This window comes from Lepidochelys olivacea (genome assembly GCF_965140295.1).
Source record: "Lepidochelys olivacea isolate rLepOli2 genome assembly, chromosome: 2".
In the NCBI taxonomy this organism is placed as follows: domain Eukaryota; kingdom Metazoa; phylum Chordata; order Testudines; family Cheloniidae; genus Lepidochelys; species Lepidochelys olivacea.
This window is the reverse complement of record NC_140412.1, coordinates 271,842,426-271,861,720: the sequence shown is the minus strand read 5'-3', so window position 1 is coordinate 271,861,720 and position 19,295 is coordinate 271,842,426. Positions and strand designations below refer to the sequence as shown.

Below are 19,295 nucleotides of genomic sequence, written 5' to 3'. Positions count from 1 at the left end.
ATGCCTTAGTAAGGTTATTTAAAATCAAACAAGTATACAGCCAATATTCATAACTTCAAATACAACAATGACACATGCATACAAATTGGATGAATATATTCAGTAGATCATAACCTTTACATAGATATGTTACATGGCATATGTAGCATAAAACATATTCCAGTTATGTCATATATATACATTCATAAGCATATTTCCATAAAACCTTATGGGGTGCACCATCACACCCCCTTCAGTGAGACAGCCCTTCTGGGCTGTCCACTCTCTCTCAGGGGTTAAGCCCTTCCACCTCCTGGAACCGCACCTCTCTGAGCCTTAGCACGCCTGTCTCTCGCTGTAGGCCCCCTCAGCGAGTTCCCTCTCTCTGGATCCCTGGGGCCTCCACTCCCAGAGGGAATAATGCAACCCTGTTCTCTAGACCGGAGTAACTCTCAGCCAGCGTAAAACAGGAGGGTTTATTGAGTGTCTGAACACAGCATAGGAAACTCTCAGGGCCTTCAGGCCTGGCCTCCCTCAGCACAGCACATCCAAGGCTCCTCTGCATCCAGGTGGACTCTGCCTGCTCCCTCTCTCCATTCCAGAGCCCCCCTTCCAGCTGGGCATCTGATATCCCCTCCCCCAAGTCCCACCTCTGTCCATTGTCTCCTCTCCAGGTAAACAGGGTCGCCTGGGCCTCCTCTCCTCTCTTCCATCCTCTGGCCCCCTCCTGCTGGAACCGACTGGTCAGGTCACCGGGGTCCTCCCTTCGCAGCCCACTGGCCAGAACTGGCTGTAACTCCTGAGCTGGGCCTCACAGTCACCAGATCACCAGGTCACTAGTCGCTGGGGTATCCATTCTCCAGGCCATTGGCTGGAGTCCCAAATTCTGTTGCCGGTCCTCTGTAACGACAAACTCCCTCTCCTCTCACCCTCGTTAAACCAGGAACACCCAGGGAAACTGAGTCCCACTCCCTCTGCATGCAAACCATTGGAAAAAACAAGGAAAAACAAGAAAACCCCCACTTCGTCACATCTCTCCCCCCTCCGAGTCTGAACTGAGTGGGGTCACTTAGCCAGTGACCTGGGGAAGTTCAGGGCCCCCCGCCCCGTGATAAAGCATCGGCTGTAACATTGGCACTCCCCCTCACGTTGACCAGCTCCATGTCATACCCCGGGAGGAGCAGGCTCCATCTCAGCAGCTTGGCCTTTCATTTGGTGCAGCCACGTCAGGGGCAAATGGTCAGCGCACACCGTGAAGTGCCATCCAAATAGATACAGCTGTAGTTTTTTAAGGGCCCACACCATGGCCAGGCATTCCTTCTCTATAGCCAAATAGTGCCGCTCCCGGGGCAGCAGCTTCTTGCTCAGGTATGCACTGCGGTGTCTTTCCCCCTTAGTATCAGTTGGCATCAGCATCGCACCCAGCCCCGTGTCAGGCATCGATGAACACCAGGAAGGGTTTGTTAAAATCCGGTTTACCAGCACTGGGCTTTGGATAAGTGCCCCCTTCAGCGCTCAGAGAGCCCTCTGGCACTGCTCAGTCCAGACCACCTTGTCTGGCTTCCCCTTCCTACCAAGCTCCGTGAGGGGGGCTGCCAGGGCGCTAAAGTGGGGCACAAACCTCCAGTAGTACCCCACCATCCCAGTGAGAGCCTTGACCTGCTTCTTAGTCTGGGGAGCGGGCCAGTCCTTGATTGCCTCCACTTTGGCTGGCTCTGGCTTCAGGTGTCCACGCCCCACCTTGTGGCCCATCCCCACCTTGCACTTTCCAGCTTTTATGGTCAGTCCAGCATCCTGAAGGTGACCCAGCACCCTCTTCATCTGGATCACATGTTCTTCCCTGGTCTGGCTAAAGACACAGATATCGTTAATATACACTGGAGCAAAGTCCTCGATCCCCCTTAGTAACTGGTCCGTCAGGCGCTGGAAGGTGGCAGGTGCCCCCTTGAGGCTGAAATGAAGGACCAGGAACTCAAAGAGCCCTATTGGGGTGGTGAAGCAGACTTCGCCCTGGCCTTTGGGTCCAAAGGCACCTGCCAGTGGCCTTTGGTAAGATCCATGGTAGTGAGGTATCAGGCACCCCCCAACTTGTCTAGGATTTCATTGGTCCTAGGCATGGGGTAGGCATCAGACACGGTGATGGCATTGAGCTTCCGATAGTCCACACAGAACCGAATCGACCCGTCCTTCTTGGGGACCAGCACCACGGGTGAGGCACAGGGGCTGGAGGACGGCTGGATCACCCCTAAAGCCAGCATGTCCCCGACCTCTCTCCCCAGGTCCTGGGCTGTTTTCCCAGTGACCCTGAATGGGGAACACCAGATGGGAGGGTTGGCTCCCGTCTCCACCCTGTGCACAGCCAGGTTAGTGAGCCCAGGCCGGTTGGAGAACAGCTGCTGGTATGAAGGCAGCACCACTCTGATCTCGGCCTGCTGGGCAGGGGTGAGCTGGTCTGAAAGGGGAATTTGACTCCAGCGAGGGGTCAGGACCAGCCTCAGGGAGGAGTCCCACTAGGGGATCCTCTCCCTTCTCCTCCCTCTGCCCACACACAGCCAGCACCAACTTCTCCCTGTCCCAGTACGGCTTCATCATGTTGACATGATACACCCGGCTGCTGTGAGCCTGGTTGGACAGTTCCACTACATAGTTCACCTCGTTTACCTGTCTGATGACCTTGAAGGGGCCGTCCCAGGCAGCTTGCAGCTTGTCTCTCCTCACGGGGATGAGGAGCATCCCCTGGTCCCTGATGGCATAGGAGCAGGCACATGCTGAGCGGTCGTACCAGACCTTCTGCTTCCTCTGCGCCCTGGCTGGGTTTCCTCTGGCCCAGCCCATGAGTTCCACGAGCTTTTCCCAGAAAGTCAGGACATGCTCCACCACTGATTCTCCATCGGGAGAGGCCTTCCTCTCCCACTCAGCCCTCATCAAGTTGAGGGGTCCCCTCACTCTCCTCCCATACAGCAACTCGAATGGGGAAAACCCTGTGGATTCCTGGGGCACTTCCCTGTATGCAAACAGCAGGTGAGGTAAATGCTTGTCCCAGTCCTGCAGGTGCTGGTCCATAAAGGTTTTCAGCATCATCTTTGGGGTCCCATTGAACTTCTCCACCCGCTCGTTGGACTGAGGGTGGTACACTGAGGACCAGGTGTGTCGCACCCCACACTTCTCCCACAAACACTGGAGCAGGATTGACATGAAGTTAGACCCCTAGTGTGTAAGGACCTCCTTGGGGAACCCCACTCTGCTGGAAATGGTCAGCAGCAGTCTGCCACGGTGTCTGCCTCCATAGAGGACAAGGCCACTGCCTCAGGGTAGCGCGTAGCAAAATCTACCACCACCAGAATGTATTTCTTCCCTGACCGAGTTGCCCTGCTGAGGTGCCCCACTATGTCCATGGCCACCTTCTGGAAAGACTCCTCTATGATGGGCAAAGGTCTCAGAGCTGCTTTCCCCTTGTCCCGGGCCTTCCCCCGCTCTGGCAGGAGTCCCAGGCCCTACAATGCGGCGGGACGGCGTCAAAGACCCCGGGCCAGTAAAAGTTCTGCAGCAGCCTCTGCCTGGTGCCGGATGCCCCGCAAGGGGGAGATCATGGGCCAAGTACAACAGTCTGGGGCGGTACCTCTGGGGAACCACCAACTGCCTCCTGGCTTTCCAAAGTTCAGTTTGCCCCGAACCAGCCCATTCCTGGTAGAGGAATCCCTTCTCCCACAGGAATATCTCCTGGCTGTCCTCCCCGTGGGATCCTGCAGCGCTGGGGTGAGCAAGGGCCCTCAGCTTCTCTAAGGAAGGGTCAGGGCACACAGGAATAAATGGTAGAACCGGGCCACTGACTAGAGCCTCCTTCAGCGCACAGAGAGCCCTCTGGCACTGCTCGGTCTAGACCATCTTGTCTGGCTTCTCCTTCTTGCACAGCTCAGTGATGGGGGGCGACTATGGTGCTAAAGTGGGGAACAAATCTTTGATAATACCCTACCATCCCAATAAAGGCCTGTACTTGTTTTTTGGTTTGGGGCACGGGGCAGTCTCTGATCACCTCCACCTTGGCTGGTTCTGGCTTTAGGCAGCCGCTCCCCACCCGGTGGCCCAGGTAAGATATTTCAGCCATCCCCACCTTGCACTTCTCCACTTTTATGGTCAGCCCAGCTTCCTGGAGTCGGTCCAGCACTTGTTTAACCTGGGACACATGGTCCTCCCAGGTCTGGCTAAAGACACAGATGTCATAGAATCATAGAATACCAGGGTTGGAAGGGACCTCAGGAGGTCATCTAGTCTAACCCCCTGCTCAAAGCAGGACCAATCCCCAATTTTTGCCCCAGATCCCAAATGGCCCCCTCAAAGATTGAACTCACAACCCTGGGTTTAGCAGGCCAATGCTCAAACCACTGAGCTATCCCTATGTCATCGATATACACCACGGCAAAACTCTCCATCCCCCTCAGTAGCTGATCCACCAGGCGCTGGAAGGTGGCCGGCACTCCCTTGAGACCGAAAGGCAGGGTCAGGAATTCGTAGAGCCCCAGAGGGGTGATAAAGGCCGATTTCAGCCGGGCATCTGCATCCAGCGGCACTTGCCAGTAGCCCTTTGTAAGATCCATGGTGGTAAGGTACTGAGCTCCTTCCAGTTTGTCTAGGAGCTCGTCAGGCCTGGGCATGGGGTAGGCATCAGTTACAGTGATGGCATGGAGCTTCCAATAGTCCACACAGAACCGGATCGACCCGTCCTTTTGGGGACCAGCACCACCGGCAAGGCCCAAAGGCTAGAAGATGGCTGGATCACCCCCAAAGCCAGCATGTCCCTGACCTCTCTTTCCAGGTCCTGAGCAGTTTTCCCTGTGACTCGGAAGCGGAAGCATCTTGTCGGCTGGTGCGATCCTGTCTGCACCTGGTGGACAGTCAGATTAGTGCGTCCAGGCTGGCTGGAAAACAGCTGTTGGTACAGATGCAGCACCCCTCTGATCTCAGCTTGCTGGGCAGGAGTTAGGCAATCAGAGAGAGGAATTGTTTCCGGGGGGAGCCAGCTCCTGTCTTGGAATAGATCTACTAAAGGGTCATCTCCCTGCTCCTCCCACTGTCCACACACGGCCAACACCACATTCCCCCTGTCATAAATGGCTTCATCATATTCACATGGTACACCTGGCGGTGGTGCGCCTGTTTACTTCATTTAATTTCTTGACAACTTTAAAAGGGCCTTCCCAGGCGGCCTGTACTTTGTTTTTTCTCACGGGAATGAGAACCATCACCTGATCCCCGGTGACGTAGGCATGGGCCCGCACCATGTGGTCATAGCAGCATAGACCTTCTGCTTCCTCTGGGCTCTGGCCAGATTCTCCTTGGCCAAGCCCACGAGCTCAACAAGTCTTTCTTGGAAGGTCAGGACAAACTCCACCACTGATTCCCCATTGGGTGTGGCCTTCTCCCATTCGTCTCTCATCAGGTCCAGGGGCCCCTTTACCCTCCTTCCATATAACAGTTCGAAAGGTGAAAACCTGGTAGACTCCTGGGGTACTTCCCTGTACGCGAACAGCAGGTGAGGTAAGTACTTGTCCCAGTCCTGCGGGTGCTGGTTCATAAATGTTTGCAGCAGCATCTTTAGCGTTCCACTGAACCTCTCCACCAGCCTGTTGGACTGGGGGTGATATGCTGAGGCCCAGCTGTGCCGGACCCCACATTTCTCCCACAAACACCGGATCAGGGCCAACATGAAGTTGGATCCTTGGTCTGTCAAGACTTCCTTGGGGAACCCCACTCGGCTGAAAATGGTCAGGAGCGCATCGGCCACGGTGTCTGCTTCAATGGAAGCTAAGGGCACTGCCTCGGGGTAGCGGGTGGCAAAATCTACTACCACCAGAATGTATTTCTTCCCCGACCGAGTCGTCTTGCTGAGAGGCCCCACGATGTCCATGGCCACCTTCTGGAAAGGCTCCTCTATGAGTCTCAAAGCCGCTTTCCCCTTGTCCTGGGCCTTCCCCACCCTCTGACAGGGGTCACAGGATCGGCAATACTGCCGGACTGTGGTAAAGACCCCGGGCCAGTAAAAGTTCTGTAGCAGCTTCTGCCGGGTGCGCCGGATTCCCTGGTGCCCTGTGAGGGGGGTGTCATGGACCAGGTACAGGAGTTTGCGGCGATACTTCTGGGGGACCACCAGCTGCCTCCTGATCCCACAGGACTCTACTTCCCCTGGGGGAGCCCATTCTCGGTCCAGGAACCCCTTCTCCCACAGGAACCTCTCCTGGCAACCTCTCCTCATGGTCCGTCCCACACTGAGGTCGGCCAGGTCCCTGAGCTTCTGCAAGGAGGGATCTTTCCTCAACTCGGCCTGGAACTCAGCGGCTGGGGAAGGGATGGGGGCCTGCTCTCTCTTGCTGGCTGGGTCTGAGGCCGCAACCTCTCTGAGCTTTGTCCCTGGGCACTGCCTCCCCACAGGGGCAGGGTCCTGCGCCTCCGGTGAGGTACCCCCCACAAGGTCAGAGCACAGTGCCCCTCGCCGGCTCTGGCTACGGGTCACGACCAGGGCGGTCTGGGGGTTGCTTGGCCAGTACTCTAGGTCCCCCCTGCATCAACACCTCAGTGGGCAAATGGTGGTGCACCCCCACATCCTTGGGGCCCTCCTTGTCCCCCTATTTCAGATGTACCCTCACCACGGGCACCTTGAATGGGGTCCCGCCCACCCCTGTCAGGGTCAGGTAGGTGTTGGGCACCACCTGATCTGGGGCCACCACCTCGGGCCGGGCCAGCGTCACCTCCGCGCCCGTATCCCAGTATCCATTGACCTTCCTCCCATCCGCCTCCAGGGGAACAAGGCACTCTCTCTGGAGGGACAGCCCCGCGCCCACCCTGTAAACTGAGCACCCTGAGTCCAGAGCCTCCAGCCCTCTGGTGGAGCTGGCCTGGGGTACTCTTCCCTCCTGAGCAGGTGGTAAACTGGCAGCCCCCCTTGCCTGGGCCGTCTGCCCCTTGTCCAGCTGGGTCCCTACCCAGTTAACCCTGGGTAGGTTGGGTCTGTTCAGTCTGTCCCTGAGCCTGGGGCACTGGGTCTGTACGTGGCCTCTCTGGCCACAGTGATAGCAGCTCAGGTCACGTTGGTCCCCTCGAGCGGGTCAGAGGGGCCCGACGCCAGACGTTCCCCTTGGGAGGGGGTTCTCCATGTTCCCCCTTTGGGAGGTCCTGTGGTGATTCTCTCTCTGCATCATGGCCGGCCTGTTCTTTTGGGACTCCTCCCTGCTACCCCCTGACCGACTGTTCACAAACTCGTCGGCCAGCTGCCCTGCGTGCTGCGGGTTCTCTGGCTTTTTGTCCACCAACCATAGCCTCATGTGGGAAGGGTACTGTTCATACAGTTGCTCCAGTACAAATAGGTCGAGCAGGTCCTCCTTCGTTTGGGCCCCATCTGCCCACTTGTGGGCATATCCCTGCATCCGGAGGGCCAGCTGTAAATATGCGCCCTCAGGGGCTTTACGCTGACTCCTGAACCTTCTCCGGTACATCTCGGGAGTCAGCCCAAACTCGCGGAGCAGGGCCTTTTTGAATAGTTCATAGTCCCCTGCCTCCACCCCTTTTATTCGGCTGTACACCTCCACGGCTTTGGGGTCCAGTAAGGGGGTGAGAAACTGGAGCCTGTCTGCAGGGTCAACGCTGTGCATCTAGCAGGCGTTCTGAAAGGCCGTCAGGAAGTCATCTATGTCCTCCCCCTCCTTACGCTGGGCCAGGAGGCACTTATCAAAGCTCCTTGCAGTCTTGGATCCCTCCTCACTCAACACAGCCAGGGCCTTGCTGCTCCTCAGCCTTGCCAACTCCAGTTCATGCTGACGCTGCCTTTCATGATCCTTTCGCTCTTTTTCGTGATCCTCCAGCTCTCTCAATTTTATCTCTCTTTCCCATTCCAGTCGCCTCAGCTCCAGGGATGGGGAGCTCCGCCGGGAGGATCCCCTGCTGGCTGCCGGGGTCAGGGTGCCCTCGGTATTCGCTGGGCTCCTCCCAGGCCCTCCCCTAGGCATAGATAGGGGGGTCTTGGGTTGCTCTTGGCAGCAGTATGACCCCTCCCAGCCGGGTCAAGCACCGGGGCCGCGCTGTATCTGCCGGGCTGCTTCCTTCAGAGGCAGGGATCGGTGCATCTGAGCGATCCTTTTCTTCCAGCTGGGCAATCAGCTGTTCTTTGGTGAGCCACCCAATGCGCAGCCCCCTCTGCCTGCACAGCTCTACCAGGTCGCTCTTAAGGCATCTCTTCCTGCTGGCCACTCGCAGGCCTGTGTGCTCGCAGCTCCCCATGGTTTCCAGGAGGAAACCCTATTGTGCCAGCCCTTCTCCAGGTCACCACCTCTTTCCCAGGGACAAGCCGCAGACTCCTCCGCCCCTGAGACTGCTCACCGCAATGCCCAAGGGGACCCCGTTATTGTAGCAGTCCTTCTCCCTGGTCACACACTCCCAGGGGTTAAGGGTAGCTCCTCCGCCCCCCGAAACCGCTCCTCTCTGAATCTTCAGCATGCCTGGTCCCTGTCAATCCCCCTTCATTTTACTGCTCCCCAGTCACTTACTGCAGGAAGCGCCGTCCATGGGGTGCAGTAGATCCCACCACTGACACCAGTTGTCATGGAGATTAGGGGAGTCAGGGCCCTACACCCGCACTTCCTGCGATTCACCGTGACTCCTAACCAGCCAGTAGAACAGAAGGTTTATTAGAGACGACAGGAACACAGTCCAGACCAGAGCTTGCAGGCATAAACAGGACCCCTTAGTCAGGTCCTTCTGGGGGGCAGGGAGATTAGTCCCCAGCTCTGGGGGCTCCCTTCTCTTCTCCAGCCCATTCCAAAAACGAAACCCCCTCCAGCTGACTCACCAAGCCTCCCCACAGCTCCTCCTCCAGACTTTGTCCAGTTTCCTGGGCAGAAGGTGTCACCTCACCCCAACCTCCCTCCTGGCTCAGGTTACAGGCTCAGGTTATCGTCCCAGGCAGTGAAGTCACCCCTTGCTATCTCATCACCGATCCAGACAGTCCCAGTAAATTCCCCTGCCACATTCCTAGGTCAATCCACCCTACTCAGTCCCTGCTGCGTCACACCTGGATCCCCACCTTCCCCTGCTGGCCTGGCCTGGCGGTCCCTTCCCCCTGGCATACCCTATCGACTGCAGCCCCCTGGACCGGCGGTGCCCCCTCTTGGTGTGCTTCTACCTAGTTGACACCCCGAAGGTTCTGCTTGGCTGCCATTTCCTTCATCTTCAGGCCTTGTACCACCTTGTGTCCCTTTGGCCACAGTAATTACAATAATCTCCCTCAAGTCCCACGAGGAGAGTCGGCCCGCGCCGGCATTCCCGGGCACCCCTGAGTTGGGCTTCCTGAAGTCCCACCTTTGAGAGGTATCTGGGTGACTCCCCTTCTGAGTTCCCAGTGGGGGTCTCCCTCCTGCCCCCGATCTGCTGTCCACAAACTCATTTGTCAGTGCCCCCACACTGCGCAGATCTTTGGGCTTCCGGTCCACTAACCCCATCTTCAGGTGTGGAGGGCAGATGTCCTACAGCTGCTCCAACCCCACCAGGTGATACACGTCCTCTGCGACAGTGGCCCCTGCGCCCTTCCCCCACTTGCGGAGATATCCCCCAGGAGGTTGGCGACCTCCTTGTAAGTGACACCTGAGGTCTTGTGTACACCCTGGAATCGTTTCCTGTACACCTTGGGGGTCAGCTCAAACAGCAGCAAAGCCTGTTTGAACAGGTCATAGTCCCCCATCTCCATACCAACCACTTGGCTGGGAATGTCTCTATGGCCTTGGGACCCAGCAGGGGGGTCAGACAGTGGAGCCTGTCTGCGGCGTCAATCTGGTTCAGACCACACACCTTCTCAAAGGCTGTGAGATAGGCATCAGTATCCCCCCCATCCTTAAACTGGGGCAGCAGTTTTGTGTCTAGATTCCCCACAACACTGGCGACTCGGGGCCCTTCCCCACGTACCCCCCAGCAGGCCCTCTTGGCCCACTGCTCCTCCAACTCCAACTCATGCTACCGCTGTTCTGCACGGTCCTCTCGTTCTCTCTCTCTGTCCGCCAGTCTCCGCTTCTCCAACTCCAGCTCCTTCTCTTTCAGCTCCAGCTCCGGTCTCCGCAACTCCTCTAGGGAGGAACCTGACTGGGGTCCCCCTGTGCTGACTGGGGAGTCGGGTCTGAGAGACTCCCGGCTGCTACACGGACTGCCCCCATGGCTACTCCCTGGCAGTCCGGGCACCTTGGGAGCCCCCCTGGGGTCTGGAGCCTGTTCCTCAGATTGGTCGTTCTTTACAAGCTGAGCCATCAGCTGCTCCTTTACAGCACATTTAAAAGGGGGAGGGACAGCTCAGTGGTTAGAGCACTAGCCTGCTAAACCCAGGGTTGTGAGTTCAATCCTTGAGGGGGCCATTTGGGATCTGGGGCAAAAATTGGGGATTGGTCCTGCTTTAAGCAGGGGGTTGAACTAGATGACTTCCTGAGGTCTCTTCCAACCGTGATATTCTATGATTTATTTTTGTGGGGGAGGGATAGCTCAGTGGTTTGAGCATTGGCCTGCTAAACCCAGGGTTGTGAGTTCAATCCTTGAGGGGGCCATTTAGGGATCTGGGGCAAAAATTGGGGATTGGTCCTGCTTTGAGCAGGGGGTTGGACTAGATGACCTCCTGAGGTCCCTGATATTCTATGATTCCTCAGTGAGCCTCCTGATGCTCAGCCCTCTCTCCCTGCACAGATGTGCCAGGTCCCTCTTACAGAGCTAGGCCATTTCCATGCTGGTTCCTTTCAATTCCCTCATTTTATTGCTGGCAGCCACTCACTGCAAAGCACCTGCACTCGCAGACAACCGTCTACAGGGTGCATCCGCCAACCACCCTCTGCTACCACATTGTCATGGACTCACAGGTCATGCCCACTCTTGGCCCCATGCGGTCCATGGGGGGAACCCCCTTCAGTGACACACCCCTTCTCGGGGGATCCACTCTCTCTCAGGGGTTAAGCCCTTCCACCTCCTGGAACCGCACCTCTCTGAGCCTTAGCACGCCTGTCTCTCACTGTGGGCCCCCTCACGGAGTCCACTCGCTCTGGGCCCCTGGGGCCTCCACTCCCAGAGGGAATAATGCAACCCTGTTCTCTAGACTGGAGTAACTCTCAGCCAGCATAAAATAGGAGGGTTTATTGAGCATCAGAACACAGCACAGAAAACTCTCAGCACCCTCAGGCCTGGCCCCCCTCAAGCACAGCACATCCAAGTCTCCCCTGCATCCAGGTAGGCTCCGCCTGCTCCCTCTCTCCAGCCCAGAGCCCCCCTGCTTCCCAGATGGGCATCCGATATAACCTGCTCCCAGGCCCCACCTCTGTCCATTGTCTTCTCTCCAGGTAAACAGGATCGCCTGGGCCCCCCTCCTCTCCTCTGTCCTCTGGCTCCTCTGGCTGGAACTGCCTGGTCAGGTCACCGGGGTCCCCTCTCCGCAGCCCATTGTCCTCCCACTGGCTGAAACCAGCTGTGACTCCTGAGCTGGGCCTCCCGGTCACCAGGTCACCAGTCGCTGGGGTTCCAAGTTCGCCGGTCCTCTGTACCAACAAACCCCCTCTCCCATCCCCTCGTTAAACCAATAACACCCAGGGAAACTGAGTCCCAACCCCTCTGTATGCAAACTGTTGGAAACAACAAGGAAAAACCAAGAAACCCCCCCACTTCGTCACACCCCCCAGCTCCTCTGTGTGCCCTGACCCCTCCTGCACTCCAGTGGGCCGGACACACCCAGTTTCTGCTCCCCACAGCTCCCCGACACGCTTCTGTCAGACCCCTGCTATTCTGTCTCTTCGGAACAGTGCTGTCCGGGGCTAGACTGGATGGGCCCTGGCGGGGCTTCCCCAGCCTCTGCACCTTGCTGCAGCTCTCCCTGGCTCTCGTGGCAATACTGACCCAATCTGCCCCCCAGACTGTGGGTGGAGCTGGGCACAGCCAGGCGCCGGGCTCCCCTAATCCCCGCTCCCCCTCCAGGACCCTGGACTCTCTGTACGAGGAGCTGGTGCTGCAGGGAATCCTCAAGCAGGCCCAGCGCGTCCAGCTGGCTGACTACACGGGTGAGTCCTCCAGGGCCGAGGGGCTGGGATGGGCCCTGTGGAGGAAGGGACCAGCTCGCTGCCCCAGCAGTTCTCTGTTGAGGGTGCAGGCCAGCTCCTCACCCTGGGGGTGGGGGTGCAAAGGGGACAGGAGCTGTTTGCTGCTGTAGGGGAGGGAGTGTGGACAGGAGTCCTCTCCCCGCCCCATGCAGGCAGGGGAAGGGGGAGGTGTGTGTCTCGCTCCAGCTAGCATGCTGCTGTATGTGGGAGGATGTGTGTGTGGGGAGGGGTCTGACCCAGCCCGTGTCTCTCACCACTGGTGGGGTGGAGGGTGGGGAACTGTCTCTGTCCCCTTCTTCCCTACTGCTCACGCCTGCCTCCCCTGACAGGCGATTTCTGTTACCTGGGCACTACCCTGCGCATGGCGGGCATTGAACCCACGCCCTCGGTGATGGACATCAGGCAGAACATCACCCTGTATGCCATCCTTCGCCTGGGTAAGGGACCAGCCGCCCCATCCCGGTGCACGTGAAGGGGCTGGCGAGGGGGGGCAGGTGTTTGGTGGATGTACCCTGCCCTGCAACAGATGTTGGGGTGTGCACTGCACAAGGGTGCAGTATCCCTGCAGTATCCCCTGGCAAGAACAAACTTGCTGTGTGGGAAAGCCCTGCACCACCCTAGTCACTGCCAGGGCCTGGCACCATGGCTTGGCACTCCCACGGGGGGAGGAGGGTCTGGCCAGGCCTGGCACTTCTGTGGGGTGGGGGGAGGTTGGGCAGGGCTGGCATTCCCATGCAGGGGGAGGAGGGAAGGCATGGCCTGGCATTCCCATACAGGGGTCAGGCATGATTCAGTTTTTCTGTGGGGTAGGGGATGGGCATTCACATGGGGGGGTGTCTCCATGGGATACGCTGACAGCTATGTTGGGGTGAAGCAGAAACCTTCTCCCTGCCCCGCCCCCATTGTCCCCCAGGGTCCCCCACAGTGCACGAGCTAGCGCCCCTGGTGAAGTCCATCCTACTTGCTGGGCCTGCTGGAACTGGAAAGAAGATGCTGGTCCACGCTGTGTGCACCGAGACGGGTGCCAACCTCTTTGACCTGTCCCCAGACAACCTGGTGGGCAAGTACCCGGGGAAGGCTGGCCTCAGCATGCTGATGCACATGGTGTTCAAGGTACCAGCACAACTCAGGGCAGGACATGGGCCATTCCCCACCTGAGCAGGGCAGAGCTCAGACCCCAGAGGAGGGATGGGGCAGATTTTCACCTGGGCCTAGTGCAGTATGGTGTTGCGGGGTGGGGTGGGCAGGGTGTCCTAACGGGCCGGGGCCTACCCTCCCCTTCCCTGTGGCTGGGGACTCTGGCTAAACCTCCTCTCGGGCGCTCTAGGTGGCCAGGTTGATGCAGCCGTCTGTGGTCTGGATCGGGAACGCAGAGAAAACCTTTTACAAGAAGGTGCCGAAAGAGGAGAAGCAGGTGAGAGTTGGGGCCGGGGGCTGCTGGGGTGGGGGACCGTGTTACCAGGAGTGGGGAGGGTGTCATAGATCCTAGCTAGCATCCCCTCCTGGCCACACAGTAGGAGTCCAGGCCTCTGCTGCTCTGGGTCCCGGAGCCTGTATGGTCCAGCCACTGCCCCAATCCTTGGGTCTCTAGTCACAGTCTCAGGGCACAGGCCTTCTGTCTGGCCCCCTCTCAGGAGTGCTGGAAGCCACTGTCCAGCCATCTAGCACAGGTGAGTGCAACGCTGACCCTTCAGACTCCCCTGTACTCAAACACACCCTTTCCCAGAGCTCTGCCCTGACGTGTGAAGCTTCTGGTTACTGTTTAATGCTCTAGGGGCACGCAACAGCTGTGAAGCAGTGAACACACTCACACCTTACACACAGAGGGGAACACATTAATACTCTTTGACATAACCATGAAAAGCACAGGAGAGTACAAAACAACACACACTACCCCCATGTCCCTGCCTCAGTTTCCTCACCGTTCCAGGGCGTTCTTTGGATGGGTGTCAGCATCCCATCGGTTGTGCAGTCTTTGGGACCATGTGGGCTCAGGAAAGTGAGCACGGGACCCCTGCCCTATAAGGCTGCTACATGGTGGGTGACCTTGGTCTCTCCTACTTCCTCTTATCTGGCCTCCTTCTGTTCGTGTGCCTCGCTACTTAAACCCCCTGGCATCCTTTGTGCTGTCTTCGGGGTGAGTTCCCACTGCTCCTGCCTTTCCCTCTCCCGTTCCAAGAATCAGCGAAACTGGTTTTCTAGGGATTTCACTGACCTATTGTTTTTGGGTGTTTGCCCCGAGTAGGGTTGTTAAATCTAAAGAACCCCATGGTATCTTTCATGTGTGTCCCCACTATGAGACCCGTCAGCAGTGCTGGCCCCACTGACATATAGGCACTCATAATACAACTGGTTTTCAGAATACCCCTCACGGCATTAGCCAGAATTCATGACTTGTACAGACGTTGCCCCAGTTCATGCCAGAGGGGCAGGAGCACCTGAGAATGTGCATTGGAACAGCTGTACCCTAACCTGTGCCAGACCCCTAGCTCTGGTTCCAGTGACCCCGCCCCTGCCTGCAGGCTCGCCCTGACCCCAGGAACCCTGGCCCATGGGCTCGCCCTGACCCCAGGGACCCTGGCCCCAGTGACTGTGCACCCCACCCATGGGCTCAACCTGAATCCCATAACTTTGCCCCCTCGCCCATGGGCTTGACTTGATCCCAGTGACCGTGCCTTCTCCCTGCCCGGAGCTCGACATGACCCCAGTATCTCTGTCCCCCTGCCCGTGGGCTCAACCTGACCCCAGTAACTCTGTCCCCCCACTGCCCAGGGCTCGACTGGACCCCCCATAACTCTCCCCCCACTGCACACAGGCTCGACCTGAGCCCAGTAACTCTGCCCCCCCGCCCGTAGGCTCGACCTGATCCCAGTAATTCTCCGCCCACCTGCCCATGGGCTCGACCTGAGCCCAGTAACTCTGTCCCCCCACTGCCCAGGGCTCGGCTGGACTCCCTGTAACTCTCCCCCCACTGCACACAGGCTCGACCTGAGCCCAATAACTCTGCCTCCCTGCCTCTCCTGCAGGCTCGACCGGACCCCAGGGACCCTTTCCTCCCCGGACCAGCCCCCCCGTAACTCTGCCCCCCGCCTGTGGGCTCAACCTGGCCCCATGACTCTGCCCTTTGCTGCCTCGCAGGCTGACCCCAAGCGTCTGAAGAGGGATTTACCCAAAGCCCTGAAGCTGCTGAAGCCAGAGGATCGGGTGCTGCTGATCGGCACGTCGGACAAGCCCTATGCAGCTGACGTGAAGATGCTGTGCAAAGCCTACGAGCGGATCCTCCTCCTCCCCCGGCCTGACTATGCATCCCGCTACGGTGATGGAGGGGCCTGGCCCAGGCAGAGCTGCTTGTAAACTCAGCCAACTGGTGCTGATGACTGGCTGGTTCCTTCCCTTTTCACCAGTGCTTTGGGGGCCTGTCACGGGGTGCCCCGTTGGATTTGGCCCCTTGACCCTGCTCATTAAAGATTCAGGGACACTCCAAGCTGGTGCAACACCCGTGCTCTTTATTTAGTGTCTGTTTCCCACTACCAGTTTCCCACTATTGACAGACTATTTACATGGCTTGGCCTCACACCGGCCTGACCAGCAACAAACTAGTAAGCTCTTTCATCTCTCTGAGCCTGACCTTCCACTCCTGGTCTCCATCCCCCTGTAACCATGCAACCTCTGGTGGGACACAACTGAGAGTATCAGTTCAGGACAAATTGCTTAGAGCAGGGCAGTCACAGCCCAAAGCCGGGGGTTCTTCATGACTAAGGCACCAAACCAGCCAAACAGAGAGGACTTTGGTTTTATCCCACAGGCTAACCATAAGTCACACAAGCAATTCCCTCAGACACTCCAGTTTCCCAGTATCACCACCAGCACCACTCGTTATGGGGACGAATGGTTTTGAAAACCAGTACCCCAGTAAAAGAAAAAAGGTTCTCTCGATCCCAAAGGACCAAGCCCCAGACCCCGGTCAATATACAAGTCAGATCTTACCCACAAATCACGCTGTTGCCAATCCTTTGGAATCTAAAATCTAAAGGTTTATTCAGAAAAAGAAATATAGATGAGAGCTAGAATTGGTTAAATGGAATCAATTACATACAGTAATGGCAAAGTTCTTGGTTCAGGCTTGTAGCAGTGATGGAATAAACTGCTGGCTTAAGTCAAGTCTCTGGAGAACATCCACAGCTTGGAAGGGTCATTCAGTCGTTTGTTCAGAGCTTCAGTTTGTAGCAAAGTCCCTCCAGAGGTAAGAAGCAGGACTGAGGACAAAATGGAGATGATGCAGCTGCCTTTTATAGTCTTTTTGCCATGTGGCTTGTGCTTCCTTTGTTCCAAACACAAGCTACCCAGCACATGGCATGGAAAAACCTCAGTTCTGTCCATAGGCATGTCCCTGCATGCCTGGCTGAGTCACAAGGTGTATCTGCCGTCTTTCAATGGGTCAGTTGTGTAGTTGATGGTCCTTAATGGGCCATCAAGCAGGCTAGGTAGTGCAAAGAAGAGGAGAGATGCTTATAAAATCTGCAGGTGACTCTAAGCTGGAGGGGTTGCAAGCACTTTGGAGAACAAAATAAGAACTGAAAACAACCTTTGCAAATGAGAGAATTGGTCTGAAATCAACATGATGCAAGTCAGCTAAGATGAGTGTGAATTACAAGAGTTAAAATCAAACACACCTGCCATGGGCAGCAGCAAGCCAGCTGTGAGCAGCAAGAGCCATTTGCTAGCCTGGGAAGGACCTTACCCCAGTGCAGGGGGGAGTGGCCTGGATTGTGCAGGTGTGCGGGTGCGGGACGATTACATTCAAGTCCAGGGCCCTATAGGTACTCACTGCAGGATGGGGCTCAGAATGACGGGGAGCCTGGGGGATTTACCTTCTTTTATTGCTTGGCTTGGCTTGGCTTGATCCCTCCCTGAGCATCCCCCCCCCTCAAAGCTCTCTGGGGACCTCGCCCTGTGACTTCCCAGTCTCCTTGCCCCACCCCCGAATTGCAGTGTCTGGGTTTCAGAGGAGCAGCCGTGTTAGTCTGTATCCACAAAAAGAACACGAGTAGTTGTGGCACCTTAGAGACTAACAAATTTATTAGAGCATAAGCTTTTGTGGGCTACAGCCCACTTCATCAGATGCATAGAATGGAACTTATAGTAAGAAGGTGTATATATATATATATATATACAGAGAACATGAAAAGGTGGTAGTTGCCATACCAACTCTAAGAGGCTAATTAATTAAGATAAGCTATTATCAGCAGGAGAAAAAAAACTTTTGTAGTGATAATCAAGATGGCCCATTTCAGACAGTTGACAAGAAGGTGTGAGAATACTTAACATGGGGAAATAGATTCAATTTGTGTAATGACCCAACCACTCCCAGTCTCTGTTCAAGCCCAAGTTAACGGTATCTAGTTTGCAAATTAATTCCAGTTCAGCAGTTTCTCGTTGGAGTCTGTTTTTGAAGCTTTTCTGTTGCAAAATTGCCACCTTTAAGTCTCTTACTGAGTGACCAGGGAGATTGAAGTGTTCTCTGACTGGTTTTTGAATGTTATGATTCCTGATGTCAGATTTGTGTCCATTTATTCTTTTGCGTAGAGACTGTCCGGTTTGGCCAATGTACATGGTGGCAGAGGGGCATTGCTGGCACATAATGGCATATATCACATTGGTAGATGTGCAGGTGAATGAGCCCCTGATAGTGTGGCTGATGTGATTAGGTCCTATGATGGTGTCACTTGTATAGATATGTGGACAGAGTTGGCATCAGTCTTTGTTGCAAGGATAAGTTCCTGGGTTAGTGGTTGTGTTGTGTGGTGTGTGGTTGCTGGTGAGTATTTGCTTCAGGTTGGGGGGCTGTCTGTAAGCGAGGACTGGCCTGTCTCCCAAGATCTGTGAGAGTGAGGGATCATCTTTCAGGATAGGTTGTAGATCTTTGATGATGCGCTGGAGAGGTTTTAGTTGGAGGCTGAAGGTGACGGCGAGTGGCGTTCTGTTATTGTCTTTGCTGGGCTGGTCCTGTAGTAGGTGACTTCTGGGTACTCCTCTGGCTCTGTCAATCTGTTTTTTCACTTCAGCAGGTGGGTATTGTAATTATAAGAATGCTTGATAGAGATCTTGTAGGTGTTTGTCTCTGTCTGAGGGATTGGAGCAAATGTGGTTGTATCTTAGAGCTTGGTTGTAGACAATGGATCGTGTGGTGTGGTCTGGGTGAAAGCTGGAGGCATGTAGGTAGGCATAGCGGTCAGTAGGTTTCCAGTATAGGGTGGTATTTATGTGACCATCGCTTATTAGCACAGTAGAGTCCAGGAAATGGACCGCTTGTGTGGATTGGTCAAGGCTGAGGTTAATGGTGGGATGGAAATTGTTGAAATCATGGTGGAATTCCTCAATGGCTTCTTTTCCATGGGTCCAGATGATGAAGATGTCATCAGTGTAGCGCAAGTAGAGTAGGGGCATTAGGGGACTAGAGCTGAGGAAGCGTTGTTCTAAGTCATCCATAAAAATGTTGGCATACTGTGGGGCCCTGCGGGTACCCATAGCAGTGCTGCTGATTTGAAGGTATACATTGTCCCCAAATGTGAAATAGTTGTGGGTGAGTCCCTGGGTTAACACTAGAGTGTGGGGGAAGGTGACTGCATGATTCAGACCCCAGTCCAGCCAAGGAGCTGGCAGTTCCCAGCTCCAGGACCCCAAGCAGCAGCAGCCAGAGCAGCGGGCTGGGCTGTGCTGAGCTGGGAAGGTGTGATGTTATGCATGTAATATATCATCTCACTGAAAGGTGACACAAGGCCAGAAAGAGTTAATTAACTCACAGACTGACCTGACCCATGGCCGAAAGACGGGTTAGGAAGAGATGGAAATGAATAGAGCTTTGAAATGCAGCCGACATTGTTAGAGGTAGAAGGGGAGATGTTTGCTCAGGTCTTGTGAGGTCAGCAAACAAGTCTTGTCTATCGCTATAGCTTTGATTCAAAGATCAAAAAAGGAGTATTAACATTTAGGAAGACACTGGAGTGAAATCGTATTATTGTCTGTATGTCTCTTTGAAGGTTGTGGTAACCTGTATCTGAACTGCTTAATGGATAAATGACCCTGTGCTAATTGCCTGTGATGTTTGGGATAAGGAAAGTTAAGCCTATTGTTTTCTCAGGCCAAAAGGCTGCTGGAAATGTATAAAAACCCTGGGACACAATCCTTCTTCATCTCAGATCTGCTTTGGGTTTC

At 55.8% G+C, this 19,295-nt stretch overlaps 1 protein-coding gene across 1 annotated transcript in view; it reads left to right on the top strand.

The window, feature by feature from the left end:
* DRC11L (dynein regulatory complex subunit 11 like) overlaps nucleotides 1-19,295 on the top strand; it is a gene marked incomplete at both ends in the record, with an annotated part of 75,851 nt that overhangs the window by 54,955 nt on the left and 1,601 nt on the right. The window contains 5 exons of the mRNA XM_084621148.1: nucleotides 11,959-12,041; nucleotides 12,410-12,517; nucleotides 12,994-13,193; nucleotides 13,408-13,494; nucleotides 15,219-15,396. Of these exons, the coding sequence (XP_084477274.1) occupies nucleotides 11,959-12,041; nucleotides 12,410-12,517; nucleotides 12,994-13,193; nucleotides 13,408-13,494; nucleotides 15,219-15,396 (656 nt within the window). The remainder of the gene's footprint in view (nucleotides 1-11,958; nucleotides 12,042-12,409; nucleotides 12,518-12,993; nucleotides 13,194-13,407; nucleotides 13,495-15,218; nucleotides 15,397-19,295) is intronic.